Source organism: Ciconia boyciana, chromosome 7, assembly GCF_034638445.1.
Source record: "Ciconia boyciana chromosome 7, ASM3463844v1, whole genome shotgun sequence".
NCBI lineage: Eukaryota > Metazoa > Chordata > Aves > Ciconiiformes > Ciconiidae > Ciconia > Ciconia boyciana.
Genome location: NC_132940.1, coordinates 57,290,663 through 57,308,238, shown reverse-complemented (window position 1 = coordinate 57,308,238; position 17,576 = coordinate 57,290,663). Strand labels below are relative to the sequence as shown.

The 17,576-nt window shown below is 42.5% G+C and overlaps 1 protein-coding gene across 1 annotated transcript in view; it reads right to left on the bottom strand.

Annotated features, from left to right (window-relative positions):
* The window catches only part of MCF2L2 (MCF.2 cell line derived transforming sequence-like 2), a 164,606-nt gene extending 147,273 nt beyond the window's left edge, over nt 1–17,333 (bottom strand). The window contains exon 1 of the mRNA XM_072867200.1: nt 17,192–17,333. Coding sequence (XP_072723301.1) covers nt 17,192–17,333 — 142 coding nt within the window. The remainder of the gene's footprint in view (nt 1–17,191) is intronic.
* Nucleotides 17,334–17,576: the final 243 nt, after the last annotated feature.

The following is a 17,576-nucleotide window of genomic DNA, read 5'->3' as shown; positions in this document are numbered from 1 at the left end:
CTTAGAGAGTGAAGGATCCAACAGCCTCCTGATCTCCCTGCAGGTATCTGCTGAACTCAGCTGACATTATTCAAGGCAGCTGAATACCATGCTGCAGCAGTAATCTCACCCCTCCTCCCACAACTTTTTCTTGTCTCTATAACAAACATCCATGAATCCTTAGACATGAGGATTCCCAGAGTCTGTTTTAGCCCCTTCTGACAACATTTTTGTGCATAGGAAGGACATGTGAACTGGCACAGCATCACCTGTCTTGCACATCTGTCACAGACAAAGCAGGGAAGTCAGAGGACCCACAAAGTGGTTTATAGCCTGCCCGAGCTGCTGTGTTTACCTCCTCCCCCAGCCCACCTAAAGTGACTTTTATGCCAATTCATTTTGTATATGGTGGCAGCACAGAGATCCCAGCCAACAGCCACACGGTACTCCATGTTTTGAGGAAACAGAGGCAGGTATAGGTTCCCAAAGCAAACAAAATAACAGTCACCCATTACGTTTTTCCTTTTTTACTCTGCAGTTTCCCCCACAGATCCCATTCTGGACATGCATGGGGGAAACAAAGGCAAAACAAAATCAATAATGTATACAACATTATTTATTAGAAAGCAGAGAACACTATAAGCCTGATTTCTCTGCTAGCTGCTTCAGAACAGCATGTTGATAGCCCTGTTTAGAGTCAGATAAATACTACACCCAAGGAACCAGCAACAAAAAGATCCTGTCATCTATCAATATGATTCTCAACAGGTACTGACAAGTGTCTCCAGATCGTTGGTCAAAGACTTCTAGCATCTTTCAGACAGTCTACCTGAAGTGTTTCTGAATCACCGTAATAGTAATAGATATGCCCTTTTCAAACCACAGGTTGGCAGCAAGATGGAGGCAGAAGAGAGAAAAATGGGTGTTGAGGTGACTATAGCTGAATCAAAATAGCAAAAAAACCCCAACCCAGAAGTAGGGAAAACAATAAAACATCAAAATAATAATTAAAATAGAGCTTGGACTCTCAGAACCGAGAAACCTTGGAGCATCCATTGAAGAAAATACTGTTGACTTCAGCATCCAGAAGATGCAAAGATATTGTGACAACTGTGCAGTCCCACAGGTAGACAGGGGCACTCAGGTTTGGTTGATGAGGACCGAGCTTGAGCCAAACAGTTGCAAAAATGGAGCAAAGGTTTCTACAATGGATGAGACAATCACAAGGAGGCTTGACAGAAATGGAAAATGAACTAGAAAATGTGCCACCATCTCTAGCCTCTCAGAGACTTGCTTATGCCTCCAGAGTAACAAACCTTCCAGTATAATAGCTTGCTTTTGATGTTTGCCAATATGAAGCCATCATTAATATCAACTAGTCTTGAGCAAAACAAAATACACACACACCCCCCAGCTGCTTTATTAGCTTGCTCTAAAAATAGCTTGCTCTCCGGTTTCTAAAGATCCTTTTTCTACTAAAATAATTTTTTGGTGTAAGGATAAGATGAAGTAAGAGAAACAAGAACCGCAGAGTGCCAGTTAGGACTCATCAAATCCCCTGCCTGGGCAAGACTCTCTCCAGTGAGACACATGGGATTTGCTGTAAAACCCACACTCAGCAGCAGACATTCAGATGATGAGAAAGGTGGTATATAAAACACATTTGGTGACTAGGAATCACACATTCAAGTAAGTGAGCATAGCTCACACGCTGACATGCAGGGAAAATAAATTGTAGCAAAAGAAACTAGCAAGACACTCAGAAAGTCTGAAGAAACAAGGGAAGGTGACTCATGAGCCCAAATGGCAAATCAGATCACGTGGCTATGAAATGCCAATAGCTGTAGCCAACAGCACATAAGATAACATTTGCCCTCTTGCATCTTCCTCTAGGACAGTGCTTGAAGGTAGTTACTCTCCAGTATTGATGAATTCGTAATACCATCGCAGCACAGAGCTTGCAATAGAAGTCCCAGTCCTTGGAAATATGTGATTACCTGGGGCTGCTAAAGGAAGTTTTTAATCTTTGACTAAAAGAAAAGCTTGAAAACAATTTGTAAAAGCAAACCAAAAGACACAGGTTTGGGTCTGTTTTAAAGCCAAGACATTTTGCCTAGGATTAGTGAGCATTGATCCACTCATATCTTCCACTAACTTTATCGCAGAACGCTCTATAGCCTTCCTGACCCATGTACTGGAAGCCACAAGCCTGCAGGAAGTGGTGTTCAGTCTCTTGGGCAGAAGCAACGTACCATTTTCCTGTGGGACAGATACCACAGCTGAGAAAACCCTGCTTTAGGCTGACGTGAGCTAATATTGAGTGAACAGCTGCAGCTTCATAGACTGCTTCAGAAAAACTTATTGATGATAGGCATGTTTTAATTCACTACACGAGGACCCAAAAGTCAATGGGAAGGTTTTAGGTTTTAGCTGCAGGAGCTTGACAACAACTGTCTTGTTTCATTGCACCTTTCTAATATCTGCCTAAAAGATGGACAAGCCCTGGACACTTCAGAGCAGTCTTGTGTTCTGACAAAAAAACCCAAACAAACCAACCAACAAACCTGTATAGCCACACCACTAAAGATCATATCAAAACATACACCAGCCAAGGGGCTGGAACATGGTTATCTTGGCAACCTTGACTCAGGCATTTCCTAGCTTCTGTGTGATTACTCTTGTGGTCTTAACTTTTTTTTTTTAAGTGAAGAGGCAGTTACACACAGCTTCTCAAATTTAAAAAAGAAAAAAGCTTAATTGATCAAACAGTATTATGTGAAACAATGCCAATCCCCTACATAGGTCACCAAAGTTGAATCTTTACACATACCATGCAGTTCTTCATTACTTGAGCTAATTTAATTTGCCACAACAATTAAAATGTGAATAAGGATGTGATACTAGGGGGAAAAAAAAGAGAAACAAGTCAGTTCATCTGCTCTTGGTTCTCCTCTTAAACTGCTATAAATTCAATTTCTAGCAGAGACTGTTCAAGTTTTTACATGCAAGACTAGTTTCACTGCAGAAGAATTAGGCCTTACAGTTTTGCTTCCCAAGCTTTTCTACTGAGGGGGAGAAAAAAAAGCAATTACTATGGCCATCTGTCTGACACAGCTTCTCCTCCCTCCCAGATCTCTAGGGAGGCTAGCTGCAACTGTGCTATCTAGTCTTTAAGGGGAAAGCCATTCAGTTACGCTTCATAATTCCTCACTTAAAAATGAAACATGCTTGGGCTTCCACACACACACTTGCCTATTTTATTTCTCACCACAGCTGTATGTATTCATGCAGCAGGTCTGGAGCACGGTCCACAAACCTCCAACTTCAAGGCTACGCCACCAGCAGCTGATTAAAAGCTACAATGAATATAATCTTGTTCCTGCCTCTCTTCTCTGAGCAGAGAGAAACTAGTTTACATGCTAATGGCAACTAATGGTTTCCAACAGTACTGGAAAGATGACCCGCTGGAGTGCAAGATTGGACTGCACAGAGCAGATTGACACAGCAGTGCCGATTGCTCCATGAAAGACAACCAAAGGCAACCAGCCATAACAGGACACTGGGGTTTCTTTGTTTTTTAGTGACTGAATGCTACAACTGTCTGGCCTTCTGTTGACTAGAGGAGGGGGTTGCTTCAATCCCCCATCTAAGTCACTAATCTCAGAATAATGGGTTACAAATTTCCAGAGTAAAGTTTATCTCTTCTTAATGACAGCCTAATATGTAATTCACAGGAAAGGAAGACAGCTGGGAGTAAAATAAAGTCTTTGCTAAACTCGTAGAGTACATTGGTCTACTTCTACTCTGTGCAAGCTCAGTCAAAAAATGATCCTCACAGCATTCAAATCAAAACTTTGGATTTGAGGACAAATCAGACTGCTGATGTGATGGAAAAGTCAGATATGGTTAAGCATAAGGCCAGAGATTTCATTTTAAGAGCATGAAAGGACACCTAATGTTATGTGTTCTTCTTTAAAAGTACCAAAAGGCAACACACAAATCCAGAATTCAAAAGTTGCAAAGTACGTACAGTTCAAATGTTCTCCCAACTCCTATGTCTGCTGGCCATCAACAACGATAGTTAGCTAGGAGTCTAGCAGAGCTAAGTTAGATTTCAAGAATTAAACACACTAAGGAGGCAAATTTGCATGTCTTCACTGATAAGGTTTAAGCAAGCTAAAGGATTTGAAAATATTCTGTCCCACCAGAATTCCCTACACAAACCCTTAAGCAAAACTTTTCCCTTCCTGAAGGCCAAAAAGGACTTCAAAGTTATTACACCAGAGAAAGAAGCTCTTGGTTTGGGTTTCTTTTTTTAAAATTCTGTTTATTTCTCTTCCTCACCATTTGTGCCCTTTGTTTACTTTTTGAAAAGGTTTGTTTATTCTTTCAGCCCAGACGGAGAAACAGCAAGATCAGTTACTGATACAAACTGGCTGTGCTACAGATTATTTCCTTTAAGAGGAACTAAAAATCCAGCTATAAACAGAAAGGAAATCCCATCCTTTCACTTATTCTTATGCACATTCCCACCACCTCTTTTTTTGCTAACCCACGTTGAGTCAACTGGAAACTAAGCCAGGAAAAACGTTATTGTAAATAAAGTGAAGCAATCTTTTTCTTAGTGAATTGTTTCTTTCTGGGTTAGTTCTCTGCAAAGGAGCTCGAAGGGTACAAGTGCTAGTAAGGCACGGGGTGGGAAATGGCAAGGCCAGGACTACCTCTTCCAGCAGAGAATCACACTTCGATCAGCTTAGAGCAAAAGCCAAAATGCAGCATATGTAGGTGACTGGTGTCATCTTTTCTCTCGGATCATTTGCTAACCAAGCACAACTGTAAAACCTACAAAGTGTACGTGTTTAAATGCAACTGCTATACTCACTAAAACCAAGTTTCATAGTAAAGTTTGCTAACTAACTTCCAAAGACAGAAGATTCTTCTAAAATATTTAAGTAACTGGTTCATGTTTGGAGGTATCCCTTAAAGGTGTGGTTTTGTTTGTTTTTTAACTGTAACAGCAAGCCCAACTTTGTGTACACTAATGTAGTAGAAATCTGGACAAACAAAGTTAGGAGCAAGACTCCAAGTGTCTTGAGTGATGCACTGCCAATATGCTCTGATCCCTTGAGAAGGGGACAGATCTAGGCCATGGTGTGGATGGAATTGCCTTGCAAGCTTTCCCAAACAATATCCATGAAAGAGGGAAATGTTAGCAATGCACACCTTTCTTTGAAGAGCTCAAAAGCCTGTGACCCTCAGTGTCTATCTGGGCAGAAGCTGAACTGGTGCCTGATGTGATCTTCTATTGCGCAGCAGATCTGCTCTGAAGTTTGTCCTTTCAGTATGCTAAGTCACTATCAGTATTTTCAAAGCATTCTGCGCAAGCTAATGAAGGACGTACAGCTTTACCTGAGCTTTGCTCTGCAGGCACATTAAACATTTCTTCCGATTTTACATCTTTCAGCAAAGATTGCTCAAATTACTTTGGATCACTGCATTTTTCAGTTCATCTCGTTGACTAAATTTGATGTTCACTTTTAACATAAAATTACAGGAGTGGAGAGGTCACAGACTGAAAAGACCTATTTAATGGTTGTGTTTTCCCATGCTTCAGGAGTGGTTATGGACATAGTTAAACAAGTTGTTTTTACAGGCAGGCATAGTACACATTAGGAGTCTACTGTGGCTGACTTGGAAGGGGGTGAAAGGAGAGCTGTTTATATCAAAGAACTGAAATCATGTCCTCCCAACTGGAAATCCCCTCACTTTCAGTTTCTTGAGTAGGTATGTTGGGCCGCTGTGGTAACTGGAAAAATCTTACCACTCTAGAGATGCAAACCCATTAACACACACCTGTGCTTAAAGTTTACTGAATGAAAGATTCAAGAGGGGCTCAAAGCAGACATCAGTGGCAACCTCTAAAGGAGACATCTGAACACTGTCCAAGTAAGAAGGTAAGTACTACAGACAGGGAGGCAGGGACACTGGGGAGAATTAGAATTCCCAGTTATTCGCAGGTCAATATTGCCACTACATAACAGGGAAATTTCTAGCTTACCCTTAGGATCACACCAGCCATTAGTAAACTGCAAGGACTTTTCAAGGACTTGCTTGCAGTGACTTTCAAGTCACAAAGAGTCCAGCATGCTCCTTCTTTACACTGGAAATGCAAGTGAATCACAGTTATTTTGGATCTAAACCTGAACTTCCCCCAGGCATTAGACCCAGACTTTCAGGTGATTGCTAGTTCAGCAGACTCCTCAGAAATGTGTGTAAGGCAAAGTTAAGTCCATGTGCATCTGCACTGAAACTAGAGGAAATATACATATGCTTGGACTCTTGTTTTGTTAAATATTTAAATATCTATTAATCTAAAATAGTAAAGAACAGCCAGGAAGTTCAGATACAGAATTAAAATCTGAGCCCGGGGAACCCCAAGACTCAGAAGTAGTGAAGTTGACAGTTCTCAGTCAGGCCTATCTATAGTTTAAAAATCAATCACTCACTTCTGTGTCAAATTGGCAAGCAGGCTGTTACCAACCCAGGCAGGATGAGCCCCTGCTACTATTATATGCAGTGCTGCTACTGTTAACATGCACCCTCTAGGGTTTATTTCAGCTTTCTAAGACAACTTCAAAAGATTTTGGTATAGACTTCCCTGGGTGAAGAAACAGGTTTTGCCACTTTTTCCATTTAACCACTTCTTGAAAAACAGTCTTTTGATGGTCTTGTTTGGCTGGGATTTGTTTGTTTGTTTTTAAAGAAAATGTCTTAAAATTGATTGGTGAATCAAAAAAAAAAAAAATCAAAATCTTTCTCCTACATAAGTAAATTGGAAAGAAAGTGAAAATAAGCCAGTATTTTGATTTACTGTTGGTACATTCTACAAAAATACATTGGTGTGTACAAATATATATCTATAGTCATACGTCAAGGATTTTGACAATTACTTAGTGTCAGAATGCACCATACATTTATGCATACATCTAAGAATCCTTGATTAATTATTCCCAATAAAAGCTAAATTACACAAACAGATATAAAATTCTTAAAGCATATACTCTCACTGTTCAGTTTAGGTGACTTGATATCCCATCCTGTTATGAAGATATTTGTTATAATATCGTAAGATTAAAATCATAAGAAATAGTAACAATTAACAAATCTTCACTATACGTTATGAACTATCCATAATCAAAGAGCTAAAGAAACACACCATTCCAAATCATTTGCTCAGCAATTTTTTTTTTTTTTTTTTTTTTTTTTTGGAGACAGACATTGCTTGATTTCACAGAGCACACGCTCAGATATTATAGCGGGGATGTTATATCCTGCTCTCCCCAAAACAGAAACTTCCCTAATAAAAGACATTAAAGGCCAAGGTCTAATCTCAGCAACAGTTTCAAGAAATTAATCCAGATTTACAACAGTATGGCACAGCCCCTTGCCTAGCCCCTCAGTAGTAAACACTTCTTGATAGTTTCTAATTTTTGCCAGAGAAAAGTTAATTCATCTTCTTCCCGAAATCTGTGGTTCACAACAATGCTGGATTGCTAGAACACAAATTCCTGCTCAGAGAACAGAACGCAACAAAAGAAGGTTTCACATTTCCACGCTGTCATGTTAAAATCCACCATGAATAATAAAAACCGCATGTGGCAAACTGCAAAGCTAAAATACATTCACTACAATACTTGGACACTAAGCTAATCAAGAGATACAGCAGACTGCATGGCAGACTTCATTCCTTCCTCCCCAGAGCTTGCCAGCAGACAGTTTCACAGCTGAAACAGTATCTTAGAAAAATTCCAGCCACTGGCTCTGCTCTGAACTATTGCATCCAGCAAAATCATTTTAGAGCCTATTCACATAATTTTTGAGGGACCATTCAGCTCAGGAGCAGAAGGACTGTTTTCTTGCTCACTCCTGAACAGAGGCCAGTTAGCTCAAAAATATTTCCCTGGTTACTGCCATTGGAGACAAATAGTGAGCCATAGCAGCCATCACTGCTGCCAGCAGCGCTCCAAATATATATCTCGGTAACAGGACAAATACTGCTGACAGCCGACCTCTCTGCCTGAGGAGACCCAGCCAGCCCTCCAGCAGCCTTCTCCAAGCTATCGCCACCATCTCAGTTCAGATGCCCATTAGAAAAAGCAACACAAACACGCTGCAAAGAGCAATGCCTCCCCTTTAGACCCACACACACTCACAAGCATGTGCCCTCCCTTGTGTCGCAGGCATGTGCCCTCCCTTGTGTCGCAGGCTGGCTTCTCTGCAGTCGCGCTGTGGTAATGAGTTCACACAAGGCAGAGGGGAGGGATGGAGAGAGGCAGCCTTCTGTGGAAGCAGTCCTGGATCTAACCAACGGTGCACCAAAGAGCTGACGCTCTCCTGGAGGAGACTGCACAAATTGCTTAGTAACTGCTTCAACACAAACCACAGCAGAGACCTCTGACACACACCATACCCAGGCTTTAACCCTCACCAAGGTACAGCTGGCTTCTTCCCTCCCAGGCAGCTCTCCACTCAGACCCTTAGACACTTTGGAGGCATTCACAGCTTAGCACAAACAAATAAAGGTACATCTCAACAAGAGACAGAACAGATTCACTTGCTCAGACTAAGGCATGGAAAGGGCTTTTGTTAAAATAACTTCAAATAGTAGAGTATTCAGGGCCAAAGGAAACCAGCTGCTGTCTTGGAGTACTATCCCGAAGGCACACCCACACACCAAAGCAGAGTACTGTCATTTAAAGACAAAGGAGAAGACTGCACGAGACCTATGAATTTGGTTGGAAACATAATGCCAGCTCTTGGACAAGGGAGTAATCAGTTCTATATACCTAGTTCAACAAATTCTTCAGGACTCAAGTTTGCACGGTGCATGAAGTACACATGTGCTTTCATATTGGTATGACAATGGTAACATGGCATCGATAGCTGTCTGAAGCAATACTGGGTCATCACTTTAGTATTAGCTTTATTGATAAAATTGTCCCTTCCCTACCACAAACCCCAGCGCTCAGTAACTTCAGATACAGGTCACTCTTTACCTAGGGTACAGCAGAGCAGCTGTGATCCATCATGATCACATGATCCATCATGATCCATCATCATGGATGCATGATGCAGTAGTTAATGTCTTGTTTCTTCTATATGTCCTGCCATCAGTCAGGCTAAAAAGAGACATCATTCATTTTATAGATAGAGAAATTGAGGCACAGGGAGAGGAATCCAGGTCACCAGCCAACCTCAGTTCTCCCCACTTGTAAAATGAAGAGCAGGCCAAAGTTGCCTGTACAGATAGGCTACTGGAGCGGATCTGTCTTAAGAATAACACACCCAGTGTTTCCATCCTTCCCCCATCAGCCAACCAACACAAATTATCACAATGTTTATAGTATCGCATGAGAAAACCAACAGGATTTTATATGTATAAAAATGCCAAATCATATAAATGCGATATCAAAGTAGAGCATCACCATGCTAGGTACGAGATATGTATGAGAGCTTAAGACACCTGTAGTGTTACAGACAGAGACTCCTAGGTGGATAAAGGTAGACTAGGAGAGCAGCAAGATGCATAGTATGTTTTCACATTGCACTTTCTTTCCCCAGCCTCTCCTAAACTACATGCTAAACAAATGAATTTACCAGCTGTAGTGAGTGTGTAATGTTACTCTCTGCTGTCTATACTGATGTAAGTGTCCACATGTAACCAATTTACAATCAAAATCTGTCTCCCATTCCAGACACATTTTGCTCTCTGGAGGGGAGGCTGTGGGTGGGAGATTCAGCTCCAGCTCTGCTTGTGGACAGTGAACGGACTGGCCCAGGCAGCATTCATAACCTCCCCCCAGGGATTCATCCTCTCTACAAGCAGAGGTGGGAGAAGCTCCAAAGCATTATGGACAAGTGTCACATTGATGTAAGTGGCTGATAAATGTGCCAGATGATTACACTCTAAAAATCATTTTAACCCTGTGCGTAGAGATGCTGCAGAAGTAGCAGATCCAGCTGTGGAGTCAGAAGACTAAATGCTACTCTGCAAGTGAACGTGAATGGCTAACCTATGCTGACCCCTGAGACAAGGAGAGGAATCATAGAATCATTAAGGTTGGAAAAGACCTCTAAGATCATCTAGTCCAACTGTCAACCCAACACCTCCATGCCTACTAAACCATGTCCCAAAGTGCCACATCTACACATTTTTTTAACTCCTCCAGGGATGGTGACTCCACCACCTTTCTGGGCAGCCTGATCCAATGCTTGACAACCCTTTCAGTAAATAAATTTTTCCTAATATCCAACCTAAACCTCCCCTGGCGCAACTTGAGGCCATTTCCTCTCATCCTATCGCTAGTTACTTGGGAGAAGAGAGCAACAGCCACCTCACTACAACCTCCTTTCAGGTAGTTGTAGAGAGCGATAAGGTCTCCCCTCAGCCTCTGCTTCTCCAGACTAAATCCCAGTTCCCTCAGCCGCTCCTCATAAGACTTGTTCTCCAGACCCTTCACCAGCTTCGTTGCCCTTCTCTGGACATGCTCCAGCAACATAATGTCCTTCTTGTAGTGAGGGGCCCAAAACTGAACACAGTATTTGAGGTGCGGCCTCACCAGTGCCGAGTACAGGGGCATGATCACTTCCCTACTCCTGCTGGCCATACTATTCCTGATACAAGCCAGGATGCTGTTGGCTTTCTTGGCTACCTGGGCACACTGCTGGCTCATGTTCAGCCAGCTGTCAAACAGCACCCCAGGTCCTTTTCCGCCAGGCAGCTTTCCAGCCACTCTTCCCCAAGCCTGTAGCGTTGCATGGGGTTGTTGTGACCGAAGTGGAGGACCCAGCACTTGGCCTTGTTAAACCTTGTACAATTGCCCTTGGCCCATCAATCCAGCCTGTCCAGGTCCCTCTGTAGAGCCTTCCTACCCTCAAACAGATCGACACTCCCACCCAACTTGGTGTCACCATTGAATGAACTCACCATAGAAGGTGCACCAAGAAATTCCTCTCAGTCCACTGCATGCTCAAAGGAAAGCTCATCAGACAGCACTTTCAGTCTCATAAAGTAGATTTACAAGTGTCAGACATTTTTTCATTTGCATAATCAGTAAAGGTAATTTCAGTGTACATCTGTAAAACGTCTTTGCCAAGCTCAAAAGGCTTAGTTGCGCCTCCCTCAGCAGAACGATATAACGATATTTTTTACTACCCAAATATTGTCCCACCAGCATACAGCATATGCAATAGAGTAATACTGATGTTTCAGGTTTTGTTACTGGTAAGCATCTGCAGTACATATGGAAGTTTTTGAGAGGTTTTAGGGTGGGTTTTTTTGTTTGGGGTTTTTTGGGGTGTTTTGGGTGGGTTTGTTTGTTTGTTTTTAAATTCAAGGACCTAATCCTCAGTTGCTATAATACACCTGAGTTTCACTGAAATAACATGCACCATCCAAGCATCTGACCCCACATGTTCCTGTGTTCACACCTGTGGGTATGGCTCTCCAAATCATGACAAGGAAGGCCTCACACTTGAGTGCCTCTAACTCAGAGATCATCTTCCCAGATTCTTTCACTGCAGGACCAGGGGGCACCACTAGGTTCATTGTGTTTGACTTGTTGAACACACAAGAAGTTCACGGAAATTGGATTAAACCAGCATTTTAGAAAGCTCTTTAATCTTATGTTAAAGACTCCAGGCAACTGCAAATCCACTGCTTCCCCTGGAGCTGGCCTAACAAAGAAATTGGCTTGTGTTTCAAAGCTCTCACTTTAATTTCCAGCCTGTTGATTCGTATTTGGTTTTGATTTAAAAATTTGATAGGTGCCCCCAATTTCATCCTTCCTCTGGCACATCTCCCTTCTTGAGTCTAGTGGTAAAGTCAAAGGAAAATGGAACAGAGTATCCCATTGTTCTACCTCTTCCCATCTCACCTCAGCTGTTCCCAATGCTAGCAGAGGATGACCTTACTAATTAACAGTATCCCAATTTCATAATCAGATCTTCAGCCTTGCAGACCCTTGCTCCTTTAAGGCCCCCACAGCAGCACACTGTATCAAGGTGGTGACTCAAGAGTTTAGACAAATAGCCTGAAATCAGCAATCCCCAATTTAATGACTCACAGGAACAGGTTCTGAATATGAATAAAGTGCTGTCTCTGTGCAGAACAAAGTTGCTGAGACATCCTGGCGTAGAAAAAGGTGAAAAAATAAATGTTTGGTCAATAATTCTTGTCTGTTGTAAAAGCCTGGAGGATTATTTTTTTTTTTTGCCCTTGAGAAATGGAATGAACTAATAGGATCAGAAATTTGTGCAACAAGACACCTGGCATAGTTCAAATATTCATGTATAGGAAGCTGGGCTGCTACAACCAAGCTTTATTTATCATTCTTCTATACTTGAGCACCAGTGATTCTACTAGATAATGTCCAGGTTGTGAAGGAGGAGAGCTAATGACTTAGAAACCTCACTGGGCAGGTTAATCCACAGCAAGATTCAGATAATAAAGAAGCAGCAGAATTTGTACACAAGATCAACATACTAGCACAGCAGAAGTGGGTCTTTAAGCGGGGCTTGAAGCAGCAGAACTGGCTGAAAGTGGAGAATAAGCTCGGTGGCCATAACCACGGTGAGAGCTCTGCACAGATGCTCTCCAACCTCTCAGTACATTCAGCACCATTTTCCCCTGAAATCTTCTCCCCAGACACTTTACACTACAATTTAGGCGATACAAAAAAAGCAAACTGAGCTATTATCTTGTGGTAATAAGTCCCACAAGTTAACAAAACGTTACCAATTACAGCAATCTGTCTATCCATGTTTAATGCTTTTCCATTTCACTGAGTTGTTTCTTGTTCTGGTATCGTGGGAGGAAGGGAAAAACATAAATACCCAGAAGGCCTCTGCTATAACTTGCCCTCTGAGAATTTGTTCTCTTGATCTTCTCAGTACTACTTATCTCTCAAAACTCTTTTTAAATGGAAATCAAGCTATGCCTTCCCTATTTTCATCACCATTCTCTGGACTTTTCTGATTAGGTAAACAGGGTTCAGTATTGTTCAATAGCAGCAGAGCAGGCTGCATATCAATGGGAACAAGTGAAGAGAGACACAAGCATCTAAGATAAGGATCTTTTCTTAGAAAAACCTCTATGGAAAACGGAATATTTTATTTTAGCTATTTTCTTTGCAGTGAGAGCCAGCTGAAAAAAATTTATCCCAGGTTCCCTAGGTAGCATTTTACATTGAAGAGGAAAACAGATACTGAATGCAAATAAACCAAGAAAAATTCTGAGCAATGCACGAGGAGGCACTGCGACTGAGTCTCAAGGGGTTTAGAAACACCTTCTGCTTACACTGTGGATTTCAGTCTTCACATGAAAGAGTCATTTTTCCCCAGTAACCAGCACCACTGTAGAAAGGTCAGCCATGTGGGAAAGAAAGCGTTTCTCATTTATTTCACTACTGAAGGTGGAGAAGCTCCAAAAAGGCCAAGAAACTTCATCCTGATCTCATTCAGATGGGATTTCCTTCTGGAGATAGCGCCATAGAAGCCATTTTTTCAGTCTTTAAATCCTCAACTGCTCTAAAACCATGTCCAATACTTCAGTCCCTTTTCCTCCCTGAACAGATAGCTCTAAAGAACTGCTTTTCATTTCCAGCAGTAAGAGACACACAGCAGTAGGACCGAGAACAAGCGCTCATGATTGCTGGACAGACAGAACTGCGGCATTCCTCTTGTCCTACAGAAGGACAAAATCAGAAATACTCTGCTAGTACAAGAGGCAGGTCCCCATCCTACTGGCAAGGAGGATCTTGCCTGGTTTTGCAGCAACAGCAAAATCCTGAATAGCCTCAGTAATGAGCTGCATACTCCTTAGTGTCTGCAGATTCATTACCCTGTTTTACACAGCCACCAGCCTTGAGCACAGATAAAAAACACACATCTATTCACTTAAAAAATATATAATCTGCAGGCAGCCTCAGGCTCCACAGCATGCAGAAACATACTCTAACCAGCCAATGCTCATCCATCCGTGTTAAGCCCCAGTAGCTGTGCGGTCCCATTGGAGGACTTGAGCATCACAACAAGGCAGGCTAATTAAGAGCATCTGGGGACAGAGGGGGCCATTTTGGCAGGAGGTGTCCTCAAGTGTAAAAGATGTGAACCAGCAGCTGGGTGACATGAATAGCATGTGTCAGTGCTGAAAAGGCGCACTGTCCAAGAATGATGTATTTCATGACAAGAGGCTATGCTTTGCTTTCAGCTTCAGTATCTCTTTTGTGAGGAACTGAGAGCACTACAAGGAGGATCAGCTCTGGACTGGAGCCCCTGACACATTTGCCTGGCTTTCTGGGGACTCCTTCCCCTTGGTTGTCAGTTATAGCACCTTGGAGCTGCAGCTCCCAGAGAGTCTCAAGGTCACATACTGGTACTCAAAATAGCACCATTAGTACATCAGACCCCAGAGGGGACTTCAGCACCCCTAGGCCAGCCCATACAGCAAGGTCCTTCCTCTGCCTGTTGCAGGGAGCCAGGGCTGTGGAGCTCTGAGCAGTCATCACATGGCCATAGGGAAACTGCCCTTCAACTGCCCCCTCACAGCGGCACTTTCTTTTTGTAAGCATTCAGTATTTTCATCTCTTTACATGAACAGGAGACTACAACCTGACTTTTAACTACTCATCAAAACAAATCACATTGATTCAAAGGGAGCCTTGAACTTGCATGATCCAGGAAGTGGACTAGCTTGGCACAGACCTGCTTGCTATGGGGTACTGCTGATCAAAGGTAAGTTACCTGCAGGCCACTGCAGGCCTGTCTGCAACCATGTGGCCTCTATTTCTGCTGTAGTTACCTGTGTGCCTTCAATCTCTTCTAGTTATGACATTTAGTACAAGAGATAAAATTGCCACAGAATATTCACAGGGCTCCACAGATGTGGTCTGTACGTGAAAAATGCTTCATACTTTGGAGTGCCTAAAGTACTGAGTAAGCACTAGCCAATTAGCCCTCAACAATACTCCAGCTGGATCTTTACATTGCAGAAAGGGTACCCCTAAGTGAGAGCCAAGTCAGAACATGCCAGAGATCCACGATCCTGCATTGCCACTATGTTCAGACAGAGCCAGCCTGAGAAAAAGGCACACATCCACCCCTAGAGTTTGTCAACAAGTCTTTGCTAGTAGCAAAGGACTAGCAAGATGGGGCAGGCAGAGCCCAAGTTCTCTGGGCAGATCATCCTTCTTCCCCTGTGTTTATGCAGCACCTACTGCAAAGGGAAACTGGTTTCATCTTCAAAGGGTAGTCATGGCTACATCATCAGGATCCACTATGGAGGCAGGTAATTCCCACTGCTTCTACTTTACAGATAAGAAAACTAAGGCCAAAACAAGACAAGAGATGAGTACAGGGTCAGAGTCAGTTCAGACCAGGATAAAAGAACCCAGGCAATGCTGCTGTTACGAATTCCTGTACCACCTTGCCAGCTCCTTAGCCCCCTTCTAACATGGTCACCGCATGCAGAGCTCTCACAGCTCACGCAGCTCTAATGCATGTGCCTGAAGGCGCCTTGTCCCTAGCAATAACCTAACTTCTGCCCCTCCTGTTGCCTCTTTGGTTGAATTTAAAAGAAAACGAGCAAAGATGCTTTCTGCCTCACAAATGGCAACAGGCTCAGACTAGTTGACACACTATCTGTTCTCTAGCAGAAAATTATTTTCCAAGGGATTTCCGCCCATAATACTATGCCAGGTCATCTCTCAACATGAGAGGCAGGGAAGGTGTTTCCCTGGGAACAGTAACCATGGCAAAGCTCTTACCAGTGTGTTCCCCTCTTTACCTACAGGAAGAAAAAGAACAGCAGATGCCTGAGCTCTGCCTCCAGCAGGTCCATGGACCCCCAGAGCCATAAGCAAGCTGGAAGCACCTGATCAAAGATTCAGGAAGGAACTTCAATTAATTTTGTTCTTTTACTCAGATACCAGAAATTTCTGCCATGCTACGCTGAACTCGGAATGCCTCATTATAAAGAGTGCAACTGGAAACATCAGTGTTACCGAAAGGTCAGCCAAATACAACAATGCATAGGTAGGCACTGAGCCCAAAAATCAGCACGGATAGACGGCCAACAGAAGCAGAGGTACAATGGACTGGCTTTGCAGTTTTCAAACCCTGGCATTGTGCATTAGAGCCCTATTAAAGAAAGCATCTGCAAACCCCAATTTTTAAGCAGTAGCTGCCAGCAGATGACCTGCTTCTGGTCCACCTCTTTTTCTGCAGAATATTCTCTATTTATCAGACTGAATGCCACTCTCTTTGCTGAAGAGCTAATTAAATCATAATAACCAATTCAACTTGAAAGTACAATCACATTGCATGCTTTTGGGGATCTTTCTGTCATGTACTAGTGAAGATGTTATAAATTTCTGGATTTGAGGTTTGCTAAGTATTTATTCAAGTTAACAGAGCAAATGAAACCAAAGGGCTCCTTGTTTAATCTTTCTCTCAAATGACACAGAGAAAAAGTGTTCTATGATTCAGCAATCCTGATATGTCACTAAACAGTCAACAGCCTAGATTTCAACTACTATCACTCCACTTCAGAGTTAACATTGCAATTAGCATGAATTGCCAGGACACCAGCATCTTATACTAGCAACCCATTCAGAGTAGAATACCGCTCTGCAGCCAGACTGACTGACACAGAGCACAAAAAGCTCAATAGTCCAAGTTTCTGTTTGAGTACAGTGAAACCAGAATTTTTACAGTGAGATAGATATTGACCTTCTACATAGTAATTTAGGAGCACAGGGTGACAGGGTCAACTGGGTCATGATACCCACTGCTCCATCTCCTTAGATTCATTTCAAAAGGTTATTTTACATGCGCAGCAAATACCTGCTCCAGACATATACAGAAATCTCAGTGTCTAACACCCAAGTGAAATAAACATTTATTCAGAATGAGTCTAGCATTCATTTTAACCTCCTCTAGGTCAAATCACTGCAAATATCCCAGAAATATACAGCCAAGTCAAATGATGCACTCATACCTGAGTTAATATCCAAATCCAGCCAGTTGTCTTTATTTACCACTGAATCCTCAGAGAAAGCATTAGAAAAACAATCTCTTTTTGCAAATCTCCTAGGAATGCAATACAGCTACCACTAAGGGAAGATGCCATTTCTTTTAAAGATGCTGCACATACCTTTCTTTGTCATACGCTCCAGTCTAATGCATCCTCCTATAAAATCATGGTAAGATTTCATTTCTCCTTCTGTTATCCGGACAGCAGTGAAAGGTGGATTCCTGGGCACCTGTTGTCCACATTTCCGACACCGAGAAGCCATTGCCACAGCTCAGGAGACTCTTGTCAGGAATCTGCTCTCTCAGTTTGCTGGAATCCAGCCTGATTCTTCAGCCGTCAGTCCAGGCTGATGACTTTATCCCACTTAGTTCATTCAAGGTCACCCTCGCCAGCAGGATGTTCACCATTGCAATTGGCTAAGACTTTTATAGGCTTACTGACTGTGTTTGTTTCTCCCTCCTTGCTTTCGATATCAGTTTACTTTATTCTCTCATTCAGAATGAAA